At 34.1% G+C, this 17562-nt stretch overlaps 2 protein-coding genes across 2 annotated transcripts in view; both read right to left on the bottom strand.

Annotated features, from left to right (window-relative positions):
- The window catches only part of LOC133181878 (uncharacterized), a 26380-nt gene extending 15878 nt beyond the window's left edge, over positions 1 to 10502 (bottom strand). Inside the window, exons 1-9 of the mRNA XM_061316519.1 lie at positions 10197 to 10502; positions 9156 to 9209; positions 8088 to 8324; positions 7521 to 7628; positions 6932 to 7009; positions 2212 to 2908; positions 1960 to 2073; positions 1631 to 1776; positions 253 to 349 (exon numbers count right to left, since the gene is read on the bottom strand). Of these exons, the coding sequence (XP_061172503.1) occupies positions 253 to 349; positions 1631 to 1776; positions 1960 to 2073; positions 2212 to 2908; positions 6932 to 7009; positions 7521 to 7628; positions 8088 to 8324; positions 9156 to 9209; positions 10197 to 10400 (1735 nt within the window). The 5' untranslated portion in view covers positions 10401 to 10502. The remainder of the gene's footprint in view (positions 1 to 252; positions 350 to 1630; positions 1777 to 1959; positions 2074 to 2211; positions 2909 to 6931; positions 7010 to 7520; positions 7629 to 8087; positions 8325 to 9155; positions 9210 to 10196) is intronic.
- Positions 10503 to 16623: 6121 nt separating this feature from the next.
- Positions 16624 to 17480, bottom strand: LOC133184001 (uncharacterized). The gene is made up of 3 exons (XM_061318874.1): positions 17241 to 17480; positions 16877 to 16930; positions 16624 to 16761 (listed from the first exon to the last, which is right to left on the bottom strand). The coding sequence occupies exons 1-3, from the start codon at positions 17448 to 17450 to the stop codon at positions 16624 to 16626; spliced, it is 402 nt and encodes a 133-aa protein (XP_061174858.1). The 5' UTR covers positions 17451 to 17480.
- Positions 17481 to 17562: the final 82 nt, after the last annotated feature.

Below are 17562 nucleotides of genomic sequence, written 5' to 3'. Positions count from 1 at the left end.
TTAGGAGACAGACACGAAAAAGCTAACAGACAGACAGGTGGACAGACGGACAGACATGAACACCATAACATAATATGTCTAGTCTTAAGACAGGCATATAAAAACTAGAAAATCTCATGACAAACCTGTCACTTCAGCTATATAGAAATATTACAAAATTTAACTGTTTATCTAGAGAACATTAAGGGAACCACATTATTTATATAACTATTAACAAGGGAAATTCTATCTATTCCTTGGTCAGAACCTTACCTTGTTCAGACAGAGAGATGAGTTTTTTCTTTTGAATGGCCCATTGTCCCTCTATGTTTCCAGTTGTAGAGAAAGCCCAGCATGACCCACAAGCTCCCTGTAAAGTAAATGACACCTCACAATTTGTTCACTATTACTTCCAGTTAACTTGATTGATGGACATACCAAGTGATCCTAATCTAATATATAACTAAACATTAACCCATGCACACGCGGGTTGAGGTAGAGTAAATCAATGACGAAATGCAACAAAAGTCAATCGAGTTGAGCAGCTATTAAAGCATGAGAAGAAAAAAACAGATTATACTTATTGTGGGGTTTTGTTCTGATTTTTTATACCCCCTCCCTGATGGATTATCGGGAGGTATATGTAATGGTGAGTGTCCATCTGTATGACCATTGCGCTTGGGGTAGCAATCCCTTATCCGCAACTCCTCCTATACCACTGAATCAAAAATTGAGACTTTCACAAAATTTATCATTAGTGCCATTGTGCACCTCCTATTCAGCGTTTTCCCTAAGAACTGGCTACTGGCCAAATTGACCACTTCAATTGATAAAAATGCCGCTTAGAAATCAAAAATTTAAAAGATAATTGTTGTAAGTTCCACAGAGGTTTTGTTCATAAGCTTAACCCCTAGCTTGTTACAAATGATCTCTAACCATTTACTATGAAATAAAGGGAAAACACTGCCTATTTTGCATTTCGATCAGACACATATTTAGGGTTTCCCATTGCCAAACATGGACACTACCATTCTTTCTATAGTATTGGGAGAACCCATCTCTTATCTTCAACGCCTCCTAAACAACAACAGAAAATTTAATGACCCTTTCATAGAATTTATTACATATTGCCACTGTGCGACTCATATTTTACATTTTGATTGGACAGATATTTGGGGTTTCCCATAGCAATACATGTAAACTGCCATTCTTTCTATAGGGTACCCATCTTTTATCTGCAATTGTTCCTATACCACTGTATTGAATGTATTGAGACATTGCCATTGTGCACCTTCTATTTTACATTCCAACCAGACAGATATTTGGGTTTACCATTGCATTAACATTGATTTTGCTGTTATACTCGTATGGGAGCAGGGGGTATAATTTTATGTGCTCAGTGCTCAGAGTAACATATTAAGTTCCTATCCCTATTTACCAGTATTAAATCACAAAAAAGTGAGTCCATAATTATAATAATTTAGATGTCATAATTTGTATATCATGTTAAAATACATCTTAAACTAGGAGCACTGGTGACCTACACTTCTTTATGACCTTGACCTCAACCATGTCATGCTTCTCATTGTGGTGAATATTTCCATTAAGTTAATAAACATGTGGTACAAAAAATCCTTAAAAAGGATCAAACCTGATTTTTAACTTCTGTCACAGCACCATGTTCACGCCAGTCAAAATTTTTAGGTAGAGACTTGAATTTGGGAATGGCTGCCTTTTTCATTCCTTTATTAGCATTCTGGTCCCAAAGACTGCCAACATACTGCTTAAATTCAGATTCTGTAAAGGTATGTAAATAAATATGAAGGTAGCAGTCATCTATTGCAATATCTAGCAATTCTTTTTTATACATATTATCATTTAATTAATACTACTTCTAGGAATCTAAAGAAAACAATTTAAAAATTAAATATAAATCCAGTTTCGAAACTGATATTTTCATTCTGAAACTTTGTACCATACCTGACATGTCTGCAAATTTTGTGATTCCATATACTGCTGTTCCTTTCTCAATATCCTGCATCTTCTGGGCTTTTTTCATATTCTCACAGAATATTTTAAATCTTTTCTTCTCCTCTGAAGCAAGATATGCATTGAAAAAGTTTACACGTTATAACATGTATGGTGAAATAATGGTACATGAAAGACTTCACACACAAAGAGAAATATGTCTGGCATTGTTCTAAAATACATAATGTATTAAAAAAAATTTACCTTCTTTAGACATGTAGAGTCTCTTATATTTCTCTTGAAAATTTTGGAACACACCCCACTGGCAAAGATCCCCAACACTGCCCTTAAACATGGGACTTCCATTAAGTAACAAAGCTCCTCCATCCAACACATTCACATTACCATGAGGCTTCAGATCATGCCCATCTCCACCAATCAATTTTTGCTTTCCATGTGGTTTTAAATCATGTCCATCTCCACCAATCAATTTTTGCTTTCCATGTTGCTTTAAATCATGTCCATCCCCACCAATCAAACTCTTTCTCTTTCCATGTGGTTTTAAATCATGTCCATCTCCACCAATCAAACTCTTCCCATGTGGCTTTAAATCATGACCATCTCCACCAATCAAATTTTGCTTTCCATGTGGCTTTAAATCATGTCCATCTCCACCAATCAAATTTTGCTTTTCATGTGGTTTCAAATCATGCCCATCTTTTCCCAACAGTTTTGTGAGACCCATCATTTTTCTATCGGATTTCATTTTATTTTTTCTCATGTTAACCAGCTGATATCCTAAATTTAAAAGATCTTTGCCAGACTTGCAGATCTTTCCTTTGCAGTTAAATGCTTCATTTATCTTTTGTGCTGAATTTGACTTCAATTTTAATCCAAGTTTCTCTTTCAGCACTTTCAATTTCTGGGTTTGTAAGTCTTCTGGTTCTACCTCAATGTTTTCCTACAAATTACCGGTACAAAAATAAATGCTGTTTTAAAATAAAAAATTCTGTAACAATGATAAATATACATCAGTTGAGAAATATGTGTAAATTTAGAAATTTCTGAGCTTGTGAGATATGACTTTTCATTTGGACTTCATATTTACGTGTAAGTCTAGCATGGAGAAACTTCACAATTTAAGATTAAAACAGCACAGAGAAAAAAGAAAGCTCAAATTTGTCTCTTATCAAAATCTGAAGTTACAGCATAATGAAAATTTATATGCATATTATGTAAATTGTTAAAGGAATGTGTTTATTTTTTATGTGGAGATATATTTGGAGGATTATTCTAAATATTGAGATACAACTATGAATTTCCAAAAGAAGGTCACAGTGACCTACTTTTTAGTTGAGAAAGTCTGTTGACCAAAGATGCATTAACCTGACAAAATATGATTTAATGCCTCTTTTTATCTGAAATATTTATTTTAATCTGTGAAAAATCAAAAAGTAGGTCACCTTTTTGGTTGACATACTATGAGAACCAAAAGTGCATCAACTGACAAAGTTTGATGATTCTAAGTCTCTTATTATTTGAAATATTTAGATATTGCCTTAAAATTCCAAAAGTATGTCATAGTGACCCATTTTTTGGTTGACAGACTATGGGGACCCAAGTGCATCAACTGACATAGTTCAATGATTCTAAGTCACTTAGTATCTGAAATACATAAATATAGCCATAAAATTCCAAAGGTAGGATGATCATAGGCTTCACAGTGTCCAAAATATGCACACAATACAATTTGAAAATGAATACCTGCAAAAAACTTTAATCACCAATTATGGCCCCACCCTATCCCCAGGGGTCATGATTTTTACTATTTCTTAATCATCTCCCCTGGAAGAAGGTGTGGCCCTTCATTTGAACAAACCTGAAGCCATTTACTTGAGGATACTTTGTGCCAAGTTTGGTTAAAATTTACCTAATGGTTCGAACAAAAAACATGAAATAGCAAAAAGTTTATGACGATAAAAACAACAGAAAAATTTTTATCAGAAAAACTGACTTGAGCCTTCAGCTCAGGTGAGATAAGAACTGAATCAAACCTTTTGTACACAATTTAAAGCACACCCTAAAAACATCCTTTTTTTTAATTATTCATGTTACATATTTAATTTCTCTAACCATAAACATTTACAGGTGGGGTCATAAGAAGACATTTATGATCAGATGATTATTCCTCTGCAGACATATGCCTTTATATACATTTTATTCAGCATTAACGATGCCAGTACCACAGAATATCCACTATGTATTTTACTTCTGCTACTGATTCTTGTGATTAATGATACACATATTATCCACATTTAAAGTATTAAATAGATAATAAATTCTTAATTATTACTGAAAATCATCATGGTAGAGAAATACTCCTCACTACTGTTTTCCATACTGAGATTTTCAGATATCTGAATGGGTATACTCTAAATGAAATGTTTTTAAATTTTTAGAAATGAAAAGTCAAGTAGTATACCATATACATAATTCACATTCAAATTTCAAGTTCAAAATATTTTTGTTTAATCCCTTGAAGGAAGCATGTAATATAAAGTGTAGCCTGTTACAACAATGCTCCACATAAGTGATAAGGGTTTTAGAATGAAGTGGTTCAAGAAGCCCATCTCAAAGTTCAACCAAACACTCACAATCGACCATAGTCTTAGTCTACATTCTCTTATCAGAAATACTACGCAGATCAGTGGACTGGTACAAAAGTGCAACATAAAGCTTAATATGGTCGCCTGCAAGGCACAGTGGTTAGAGCGTTTGCACTAGAGTTATGGGTTCTAAATCCCACTGTGGGATGTGAAGACAGGTCCTTCAGCTCAGACCATATAAACCAAGGTCATGTGTCCTAGTAGTGGTGACACTTCAATATGAGTGAAAAATTCTCAAACATTAAACAAACAAACAAATAAATCTTCATATTACATACATTTTATGTAATTTCATTGATTTTGCAATAATCTTGAAGTGGCCTTGGGTGACCTCACAAGAATAAAGAAGGCAATTATAGCATCTGGAACATCTTATATTGCGTATTTTATTTTATAATAACAGGCAAAATAATGTGACCGTCATACGCATCCAAACACTATATCACTGTTCAAACTAATGATGTTAAACTGTAGAATAAACCCTACTCCCAAACTGTATTATATATTGTGACTGGTTGTATTTATCTAGTTCTCTGTTTGATCTACATGTACATCTGTCACTAGTACAATTAACTGTTTATGAGCACCTTTCATTCCTGAACAAATTAACCAAAGAAACTTAACTTGAACTTAATAAATAAAAAAAATAAATTAAGGTACCTTTCAAATTTTAAAATATTGACCTAAAGAAGTTTTAGTGGTTTATTGTTATCATTAGCTGTCTAGAATGTTGATCATTCATTAAATATGATATTTCTAAGCTCCCCTGACATCAAAATTATCTTAAAATGGTTGATTATTTTTTTTTCTATCAGAACACTAACACTTCTTTTCTACCTTACATTTACATCAAGCCTGCATTTACGGGAATTACATGGATTAACATCCACAAGTTAAGAGGTAGGTAGTGGATCTAAAAGTAGTCACTGATGTTCGAGATGACGAGGTTTGACTGTATATGTACATTTTGATATAATGGTACATGTACATGTACATTTTGCATCACCGGATATAATGAAATTACTTATCAACTATTATGTGCATTTTACAGAACATTTAGCATCATATGACTCACAACAGTGTAGTTAGCAAGAGCAATGTATCAATTCATAAACATGACGGTGCATAGAGTATAGATATTGGAACTGATGAGTCCAGAATAAAAATAAAGCAGGATTCAAAATAAAAAACAAGGTATAAAACTTTAATAAACATCAAACATTAAAGCAACAAAAAATTAAGTATCTTGATCTCATGCAACAGCATCACAGTAAGTAGACGTCCCCAGAATTAGTAGTTAATCAAATGTGTTAGAAGCCATGTCACCAAGCTGGTTAAATGAAGGTGCTATTCTAGTGCTGAAAATGAGGATGAGAAAATTACATACATGTATTAGTGCAGTCAAGAGAAAGTTCAGGTGAATAGTAAATAAAGTAAATAAAATGATACAAGTGCACAAAAGAAAAAGAACATGACATACATGAATGCCTTGAGTAAATTACAGAAATAAGGAAAATATTACATGCACCTGTTTTTCTCCACAATACAGTGGGAGTTTAGATGTTACATGAGACAAGAGGCCCAGAGGCCTTAACGGTCACCAGAGTATAATACCACTGTAAGCAGAGGAGATTTCAAAGACTTAATTGCATTTTTACTATATAATCAATCGATCCCCATTAGAACACCAGAACCTCTGACCCAGGGACCAGAAATTTCACAATTTTGATAGAAGTACACTTGCTCATCAATATTACGCACTTAGTTTATCTGCTAAATATCTGAGAACAGAAAAGATTTTCAAAGAATTAATCTATTTCACTATATAATCAATAGAGCCCTGCCTTTACACCAGAACCCCTGACCAGAGGCATGGAAATTCAAAATTTTGGAAGAGATACTCTTGCTTATCATAACCATGCACGTAGTTTGTTTGCTGAATACCAAGGGACAGAGAAGAAGATTTCGAAATTATTTATGCATTTTCACAATATGATCAATTGAGCCCTACCCTCCTGACCCTAGGGCCATGAATTTCAAAATTTTGGTAGCGGGGTCGATGCTTATTACAATCATGCCAACAATAGTAAGAAGATTTTTAAAGATTGCATTAATTTTGATGGTTTTAGCCTAACCACTCAGGCTAAGGTTAAAAATGGCAAAGATAATTAACAGAGAGATATATGTATATATATATAGAGAGAGAGAGGGGGGGTGGGGGAGAGGAGAGAAGAGAGAGAGGTGATGATAAATCTTGGATCATATAAATGACTTGAGCCAATAAGACCCAGGTGAGTCAATAAAACCTGTCCTGATACCTTCATTGTTAGTGTCTGGATTGTGTACTTGTTGGGCATCCAGGGCTGGGACACAATATCCACATGCCATGTGGTGGACTGAAAGATACAAGACATAAAACATAATGACACCTCATTTATCATATACACAGTAAAACAAGAGAGAATTCTTTTTGATTTTTAACCACTCCCTAACCAGAAAAAAATCTTTTTTGGATTAGATGAACAGCAATTAGCAGTAAATTTTAAGCACCTAAATCTCACTGCATGAGAATACACTGCTTCTCTTCCATTTTTTTTAAGGAAATAAACAATATTTTTAAGGAAATAAACAGTATTTTCATGAGTACCTCTAATTATTCTAAAATTTGTAATTTCCTACATATGCATGCAGCTCTATGGTCACATGTCAGTGATGACTTGTACAATATTCAAAATCCTTAGGAAACTAACATACATAAATATTACATTCTATTTTGTACACAATGAAATAAAATATACCACAAATAACTTCCCCATGTGTTTTTTAAGGTCATTGAACTTTAATTTGTTTGATGTATATTTTACTTTTTATTTTAATCCCATTAACAATGCTAACACTGATACTCACAAATCCATTGCTTTTAACTGAACACAGAGAGAGCTCTGTTGTGTCTCCCTTCATACAGGAGTTTTCAGTTAAGGTGATGTCACACACATATCTCATACCAGCTACAACCTAAAACAAAAAATTACAAAGTATCAGAACTCGATCTTGTAAAGTACTGAATCTTATCAGATTTGCATATTCCAAATTATGCTAAAAAGCTCTTGAATGGAAAATACTCCCTTATAAGTATTAACTAGCAATATTCTTTTAAAAACATAATATTCAGAATTGTTTTTCTAAATGTTTGTTGGCTGATCTAAAAATGCCGCTTTCTTGTGCCATCAGAAAAGAAAGAGTGGTCAGTAAATAATGTAATTATTTTTCATGTTGTATAATGTTTACTTATTTCCTATTTATAACATGATTTATCAGCTGATTGGGAATTTCCAGTCATAAAATTTTGAAAAATTACCATTTTATGAAAGTTAAAAATAAAAATGTTTACTGCTATCAGTTAGAAGAAAAATGAACACTGCAAATAAAGATCACCTTAATGTTCATGCAAAAAGCCTTGAGATTTTCACTGACCTGCTGGAAACAATGGCTGTAGTGAACAGGGGTAGTTTTGTACATGCTGTTGCTCTGCATGTCAACTTGGGATGCTGCATATTTCATGGCATCCAGGAACTGGGCATTACTTGTATCTGCATGAGATAAACCCCCAACCAAAGCTAAACGATTATGACTGGTGGTGCAGTGGTCAAAGGTCAGCTCTCTCGTCTTGGTCCAGGACTGGTCAAACACAATAAACTGGCACAAGGTTGTCTACAAAATTACCAGAGAATATCTCAAACATTCAGCTAGACATTTTTCAATTTTTTTGTAAAAAATATTTTCATTACTGATTAGTGTTTTAAATGATACTGTAGATTTGTAAAATCAAGGTACATAATTAAAAACAACAATTACAGAGCCTCTACTAAGTTCCATTGCAGAATCATCAGTAAAATACTCATAATCATAAGAACAAGGTCATAGTTTTATCATTATAAGAAAGTAGAATCTAATACTGTACATAGTTGGACATAGAAGTCAAGAAAATGAGCATCTAAAAATTTACATTTAATCATTAATGTTAAACAATTATGGACTTCAGTGTAGGTCGCTATGTGATAATAAAGAACCATGTCAAAAGATACTGAACAAAGACACAGAAAATATATGACCAATACTGACTGTTCACTGAAGTCCATAATAGTTTTACAATATGATCACTCAAAGTGAATAATTTGACAAAGTCCTAATTGTCATTACTTTACAATGGTAAAAACACGCCTGTAATACATGCATCATGATGTCACATTCTACATAACTTTGGCACGATGGTTTTTGCCTATTATACTATTAATAGAAATTATGAGTTGTGAGTTGTGCGATATCATATTCTGTAGACGTGCTTTTGCATCAACATCAAAAAAGGATAAATATGATATCCTTTCAGCCAAGAAATTTATGAAAATAATCTCTTTATATAATATATAATGCAATTTTGCAACTTGATGAAGTATACCTTAAAATTTACAAACAAAACCTTCACTAAAAGCTTGAAGATAAGCTTGTGTGACCTTTCATGTGATAAGAGAATATGATACTTACCTGTCCTCCACAGGTAGCTTCCACAGTCATCTTGTAGTTAATACCTGCAACCACCTGTCAATATCCAAAAATCACATGTAGATCATTCTCACTTAGTGTACTACATATATTATTAAATCCCAGCTTCACTGTGTGATTAATATAAAAGAATATACTCAAATAACTATGAAATATTTACCATATCAATGGATAATTGTATAATATATACATTTGTTTTCTACAATGTTATTAAACAGACTGGTTTTAGGACCAAGTCAATTTTTGGGTCTTAGTTGTAGGTTCTTCCATAAAATTAGTTTAATAAACTTGGATAATTTAAAAAAAAGAAAGAAAAGAAAAAACAAAATACATCTCAACAATCAAACTGAATATTAAGAGGTCTAAAAAAAAAAAATCCTGCCATACCATTAGACACTTCTGAAGAAGAAATAAAAATGTGCAAGCTTATAATTATAGATTCAAATTTGATGGTATATTAAGAATGAGTCTTGTATTTAACTTATAGAATTGTCAGACAATTTGTTATGTTATTATTAAAAAAAATAAAAACAAAATATAATGTGTCCTGCTGTCTTTTGTTTCTTTCACTTCATTTATCAAGCTGCCATTGAGACATTGAATTTCAGATAATCTGGTAAATCCTAAATGAATGTCCAGTTAATTTAGACGTTACTCCAAATTGCCTACCCCCTTTCCCGAATTCAATCAAAGTTCCTGACCATTAAGTGTTATAGAGGGGCTTTTGTTTTGGTTTTTTTTAAGCCATTTCAGGGACTGGGACATATATATACAAGTCCCTGGTTATTTGTTTCTGAAAATTCCATCGACTTCTTTATAAGACATTAGTTTGATTAATTTTATGTGAATTACACAAGCCACACAGCTCCAACTTTTAGTTAATCATATGGAAAAAAAATCTATTTAAACAGAATAGTACAGGGACATGTCATATGATACCCCCCCCCCCAAAAAAAAATAATTAGTAGGAAAATACACGATTTGGATGATCTGACCAGGACGGCACAATGTCGCAGTTGTTACCTGTGTACTAGCATGTTTAACTGTGAAGGTTCCATCACATGACGAGACGTCGTGTGATTTGGCTGCATATGCATTGAGGGCAAACTGGGCCATTTCTTGTACAACGGCGTTAGCTTCCACATTAGACAAAGGGCAGTATCCTCCCGGGGGACATACTGCATACACAGACGCCAACAAAGCACATGATATCAATAAAGTTCTCATTATTACAAATTTCCTTGTCACAATCCTGAGACTGAAAAATAACTAAGAAAGTGAATGTCTGTCACTTCCTTTTCATGTTTATATACACTTAGCGCCCTCTATTGCCCAACGTCAAGTCAGGAAAGATAACCAACTGTTCATTTTCCCGCGGCCTCGAATCAGACCATAGTAAAAGACTTGCGATTCCAATAATACGCTTTGAACATTGTAATCCGTAGGATGGTTATAACAGGAATTTCCTATTTGTTCTAATATAACAGACCTTTTTTTTAAAAAGGGGATGGGGAGCAAAAACATTTTAATAGGTCTTAAGGTCAAGATCTAGTAAATGAAAAGAGCCTACAGATTTCCCAAACTTGAGAAATAAATTCCTTTTATGATGCTTTATAACTTTAGCTCGGTCAAATAAGGTGTATCGGGGCATAATTTGTAGGAAAACAAGACGAAAAATCATTTTGTAAACCGTCATTTTCAATGAAAAATTAAGAAAGCCATTCATGAATATGGGAGTTTTTTCCAAGTCAGACAAAGGAAATATATCCAGATTGCCTACAGTCTCTCAGAAAACGGTAATTCGTATGTTCTTAGCCTCTTCTTTAAAATAATGTAAAATTGAATATAGGCATCGGGATTACTTTTCACATGATTTCAAATTGAATGCCATGAAAATACTTTATTTTCTTCATAATTGTATTTGAGCTGTAAAGTACGGGAAAAGGAAAGTTTAAATTGTTTATGACGTCATAATGGTTCTAGCACCAAAAACACAGTCTAAAGTCATTTACTAGATCTTGACCTTAATTAATAACTAAATGTCTCTGAGTTTATAGCAGGCGTTTTCACGGCACGTCACGTCAAATATCAAAAGTTTAAAAAAAAAAAAAAGCCTGGAAAACGACAGATATTTCGGACTAAATTGTGGATAGAGTGGAATATAGATGTAGAAATGGGAAGGGGGGGGGGATCGTTAAACCGACCTTTTTTTAAAACATATATTTTATTACGAAAGCCCATTGTACTCATTTTATTAGATTAAAAAAATATTTTTCGCGAGTAAACGCTTAACTTTCGAGTTATAACTTTCCCTGTAAAACAGAGACATTTGCATAAGTCTCTATTTTCTTTTAATTTATTGATCTAGTTTATTCATTACAATGAAAAATGAAGACTATTTTGAATTTGGATTATCACAAGTCTCTCCCTTTTCTAAATCTTCTTTGCCGTCACATTTTCACCGTGTGTTTCCCAACATGCGGGATGTATACTACGTTGTGACACGATAGCGGTGTTTTTCTTTGAAGTTTCCTTTTCTCTATTAGCAATACAGAACGGGACTACAGTGGGCGGAGCTATTTTCCGTTCTGTATTAGCCCTGTATACTGAGTTTTATTAGCCGACTATTCTGTATCTAAAATACAGCACGGTCTAAAAATAAATCTGATTCGATTTATCAAAAGCACGTACAAATAGAAATGCCGATTTTTTTCCTATTATGAATTTTGGAATAATATTTCCTTAGGAATGTAAAATGTTAAATTGTCTCAATCTCTTTTAAGAAGTTATTCCACACAGAATTCACACGTTATTTCGATCCAAACGAAAAGGAAAATTCGCAGTTATTGTAAAACATCCTGTGTTGGATAAATTCCTCAAAAACTTATTGCTTTCCCTGCTTTTTTGTATCCCCTTTACAATGGTAAAGCCAATGGTTCACGATTGCAGCATCCATTAAGTAATATTCGACGCCCCCACCCCTTTTCGAGTCTTCTCGTGCAAACTCATTCAAGTCCATTTTTAGCATTTTTATTTTATTCAAATCTCTTCTTAAATCCTCATCGCTGACGACTGACCCACATCTCTTTCACTTCGTTTTTAATGTCGCATTTCAAAAAGAAAAATAAAAATCCCTCACATCAAAGTCCACCGAAGAACTGTTTGTATCGCCTGGATTTGTACCTCAGAAAATTGAGATTTTGAGACCCTCCAAATATATCAGGATCAATCTCCATAGTATAATAAAACTACTAGAAAGTTAAATCGTCCACCTTATCCATTAAGAAATCAAGTCAATTACATCTACCCTGTTGTCAAAACTAACCTGACTGAATCTTACGTTATCCGTGGAAATATATATATACTGCGGATGCTGAACAGTTAAAACTGGGAGGTGCTTATTTTGATTGATCGTGTCACAAATCATTTAGAGAACTCGACAGGTTCTGTATCGTAGATACAAATTTGGGGGCAGAGACTCGTGCTACGCACTCGTCCACCCCCAAATGTGTATCTACGATACGGAACCCGTCTCGTTCTCTAAATAATACTTGTGCACAGGGTGTATGCTTCCGAAGCAAGGGGGTCAAGGTATGGTTTTTGTTCAATTTCTCAATTTATTGATATATTTCGCCGGAAAACATATGCCTTCGGAAGAAAGCATTATCTAAGGAGTATATGGATACTGGTCAATGAATTCACTGTACACTTTCTAGTTTTATCAAACACCTCAACCAATTCCGAGGATCAGAGCAAGATTGATGCGACATTGTGTTTATGATCAAATAATTTAATTTTAATTGTAACATTTGATTGGATAAAAGATTTAATTTATATCGTATAACATAAGTTGCCTACGTCACAATGAGTTACGTCAAAAACGTATTACTCCGTTTGACGTTACTCTTAAAATATGCTATAGTTGAAGCCATTTTGGAGGAAAAATTGTCTTATTATCTACACTGAAATTAAATTATAAGGAATGAAGCTTATTTAAACCTGTGTTATACGATATAACATAACTTGGGACAGTTTACGCATTTTTATAAACCGCTTCTCCACTGCCCCAAATTATGTTATATCGTATAACATAGGTTAAAATAAGCTTCATTCCTTAAATATCAGAAGAAAGCGTTGCTTTATCATCACTTTCATATTACTGTTAAATACATTTCATCTATATAAACGTATGTATAAATTGTCTGTAAATAAAACAGTTCGTATTTAAAGATATTGACGAAAAATCAATGTTGTGCCCGGGGTGTATGCAACCTGTTGGACGCGGGGTGTATACCCCCTATTTTTCTTTAAAAAGCATCATATGGCACGTTAAGCTAATGAAATGATACATTTTTCCCTAACTATTAAGCCAGATTTCTACAGTGCATAATTTATAATCCAAAATTAGTATAAAAAAAAAATCAGTCAGCATTTGACTTAATGAAAGATTGTATTTGCTGACAAGGTCATTGTATCGACCATAGAACTTACGAAATGATGACTTTAAACGCGACTGCTGATATTCTTGTTTCATCATCCTGTTCGTTAAATAAGAATATCATAATAAGCAAATTCAACGAATTGTGGTCTCCCGCTTTCAGTGTCTTAGTGGTTGGGATGCAATTATTTATGGCATATTTTATCTGTCTTATTTGTGTATCCTTCAAACTTCTAGATCAAGGTCATGAAGTCAAAAATGATACACCTTTCTGAAAGTTGTTGCCATAGGTAAAGTACATGTAAAATATGAATGCTCTATCTTCCCTCATTCAAAAGATCTTACCAGTGTAAAGAAAATGAAAAAGACTGTGGGTTAAACTTAGAGTCGAGATAACGAGGTAAAAACCAGAGTACATTCGGACAAGTCTTGATACAGGTAATGCACATGTCAAATATAAATTCCCATTTTCTGCCATTCAAAAATTATCAGCACTGTTAAAATTGATGAAAATTAGGTCAAACTTCAAGGTCATGGGGTTAAAAATCATAGTGAAATTGGAAAGGTCTTCTCACAGGTATCGCACATGTCAGATATGAATGCCCTATTTTCTCTTCTTCAAAAGTTAGTAGCAATGACACATGGTCAAATATCAGATATGAATGCCCTATTTTCTCTTCTTCAAAGGTTAGTAACAATGACACATGGTCAAATATCAAAATTCATTTGGAAACTTCCTGTCGCAGGTGATGCACTTGTCAAATATGAACGTCCTAACTCTGTCATTCAAAATTTATCACCATTGTTAATTTTTTAAATCAGGTTCAACTTCAAGGTCAAGGTCACGGAGTCAAAATCATAGAATGTTTGGAAAAGTCTTGACATAAGTAATGCACTTGTCAAATACGAATGTCTGTCTTCTCTCATTCAAAACGTATAACCAATGTAAAAATTTTAGTAAAGTATGTCAAACTTCAAGGTCAAGGTCACGGGGTCAAAAATCATGGTACTTTTGGACCGGTCTTGTTACAAGTAATGTACAGGTAAAATATGAAAGTCCTATCTCTTCTCAATGAAAAGTTATGACCAAGGGTAAAAGTAAAGTTAAAATTTTTGAAAAGTAGTCCAACTTCAAGGTCAAGGTCACGGGGTCAAAAAATTTAGTATATTTGGAAAAGACTTGTCACAGGTAGTGTACATGTGAAAAATGAAAGCCCTATCTTTTCTCTTTCAAAAGTTATTACCAAGGTTAAAGTTCGTGTGACAGACAGACTGACAGACGAATGAAATTTAATTTCCCCTTGCTTTCGCGTGTAAGTCGCATACTGTACTGAGTATCTACATAATTATATCGCATGTCTACATGATTATACAGCATATTGTCATAAATAAGTGGCAGGTGTACAAAATTATCTCGCGTGTTGACAAATAAGTCGCATTTCAACATAATTATGTTGCATCTTAAATCGACATATGATATCAGATAGTGGCGTTACTAAGTACGGTAAGTGACGATGGCATCTCAGATAATGACGTTAGTAAGTGACGGCCATCGTCACTTACAAACAACAGTACCCGATATCCTACATCCAAGACGCCATCGTCACTTACTAACGCCGGTATCTGATATCCTAAATCCAAGACGCCATCGTCACTTACTAACGCCGGTATCAGCAGATATCATACATCCAAGACGCCATCGTCACTTACTTACTAACGCCAGTACCTGATATCCTTAATCCAGGACGCCATCGTCACTTACTTACTAACGCCAGTACCTGATATCCTTAATCCAGGATGCCATCGTCACTTACTAATTTAACGCCGGTGTCAGCAGATATCATACATCCAAGACGCCATCGTCACTTACTAACGCCGATATCAGCATATATCAGTCCCTGATATCCTTAATCCAAGACGCCATCGTCACTTACTAATGCCAGTATCTGATATCCTTAATCCAAGACGCCATCGTCACTTACCAAAGACAGTACCGGATATCCTACATCCAAGACCCCATCGTCACTTACTTACTAACGCCGGTATCTGATATATTTAATCCAAGACGCCATCGTCACTTACTAACGCCAGTACCTGATATCCTTAATCCAAGACGCCATCTCACTTACTAACGCCGGTATCAGCAGATATCATACATCCAAGACGCCATCGTCACTTACAAACGACAGTATACACTTATCCACTTGTTGTGAGTGGGATAGCTCTTTTGTCAAACCCGCGACGGGAACTATTCCCCGAGGGCTTGACATCGTCATATATATATATATATATATATATATATATATATATATATATATATATATATATATATATATATATATATATAATGTCTGTCAAAGTCCCGTAGCAGTGGTTTCAAAAGGGGGACAACTTCCAAAAAATAAAAAATCTGACAAGCAAAATTAAATTTAAAAAAAAAAAACAACTAGGTTACTGTCCAAATTCTTGAATTTGCTAGTGCTCGACCTTACAACATCAAAAAGTAAGGGGAACCAGCATCTAAAGGAAAATTCACTATTGCAAAATACTATACTCAAAAAAGTGGGAGGGGAGCGCCCCCCCCCCCCTTCCGCGTTCTACCGTTCTGTGTTGATTTAAATGTATATAGTCCGTTTAAAGATTAACCTACTCGGGTAATTTCAAGATATTCTTTACAGCTTCTGTATTATTATGTACATTTGCTTAATCATTGGTTAACTAATAAAATACATGGCTAAAAAATGCAGGCCTAAAACTTCCAGAAAAAAATTTCATGATCAGCTCATACTTAGATCGTGGTCTATGAACGTATAATGGGGAAGCTTCTGAGAAGTTCATAACCACTTGTTACCATGACTGGGTCTCGAAGATGACTTGCCTGATGGTCAACACTTACAATTATATATATATATATATAACTAATATTACCCAAAAGCTGTGATGATTCGACTTCGGCACTTGTTCTTGTTTCAATTAATGCATGCACATGCAAATCACAATTTTAGGATTTGTTTATTTATGAAGTAGATTTAATAACATTAGACGTCCTTCCTGGTGATGTTGATTTTGGATCACGTGACACTCATCAGTAGTCAGTTCTCGTGTATTTGTCCAGGACTGATCGTATACCACGAAATGGCACTCGGTAATCTAGTAAATAAAAAAATCTATTGGGTGAACACAAATATATTAATATACTAATATTACATTTACCAGCATTTCTGTCTCTGAGTACTGAATTTATTTATTTTTTTTTAAATATTACCTGACCGTTGAAGTTTGTGGTGACTGTCATCTTGTAGTTGTATCCAGACACAACCTATATTTCCAAATTATAATACGTTATAAAAAATATAGTACATGTATATCAAGAATTACTCGATCTGGGGAGCGGAAGAGGAAATGTTACCCTTGGTTTGCGAATATGCTTACTTATGATGAAGTTGAATATTCCTAGACTGCAATGACTACTCGAACACCCTTATAAAACTCGTTCGTGGTTCGTCGGAGTGTTAATTCGATTTCTTCTATAATTATTATATAGGGGGACACTCAATTTGATAATAACTTACTAACTTTGAAATGTTATTTTCGTTGAACAAATTAAACCATGTGACTTGACTTCTTACCTGTGACGATGCATGACTGACTGTTATCGCCCCACTGTTGATGGCATCGCTCTTTTCTGCGTGTGTTTTCACAGCAAAATGTGCCATTTCCTTAACAATCGGGTCGTTGGCATCGATCGGACAAAATCCTCCACGGGTCGTACCTGGTGGTCCGCATCCCAGGGCGGTGCCTGCAACAAAGAGAATTAAGAAAGTCGAACTAGTAAACATGGTGACTCTGTGATATATGATGAAATTCTGTAGCCTCTTGAATTGTACATTTCGTCTTATCTCAACAACAAATCAGCTTTATCTTAAGCAATGATCGCGCGGACGTAGATTT

Source organism: Saccostrea echinata, unplaced genomic scaffold (genome assembly GCF_033153115.1).
Source record: "Saccostrea echinata isolate AGI-Se365-2 ecotype Australia unplaced genomic scaffold, CSIRO_AGI_Sech_v1 ptg000009l, whole genome shotgun sequence".
NCBI classification, from domain to species: domain Eukaryota; kingdom Metazoa; phylum Mollusca; class Bivalvia; order Ostreida; family Ostreidae; genus Saccostrea; species Saccostrea echinata.
The sequence above is the reverse complement of the archived record's forward strand: the minus strand, read 5'-3'. Positions and strand labels throughout refer to the sequence as shown.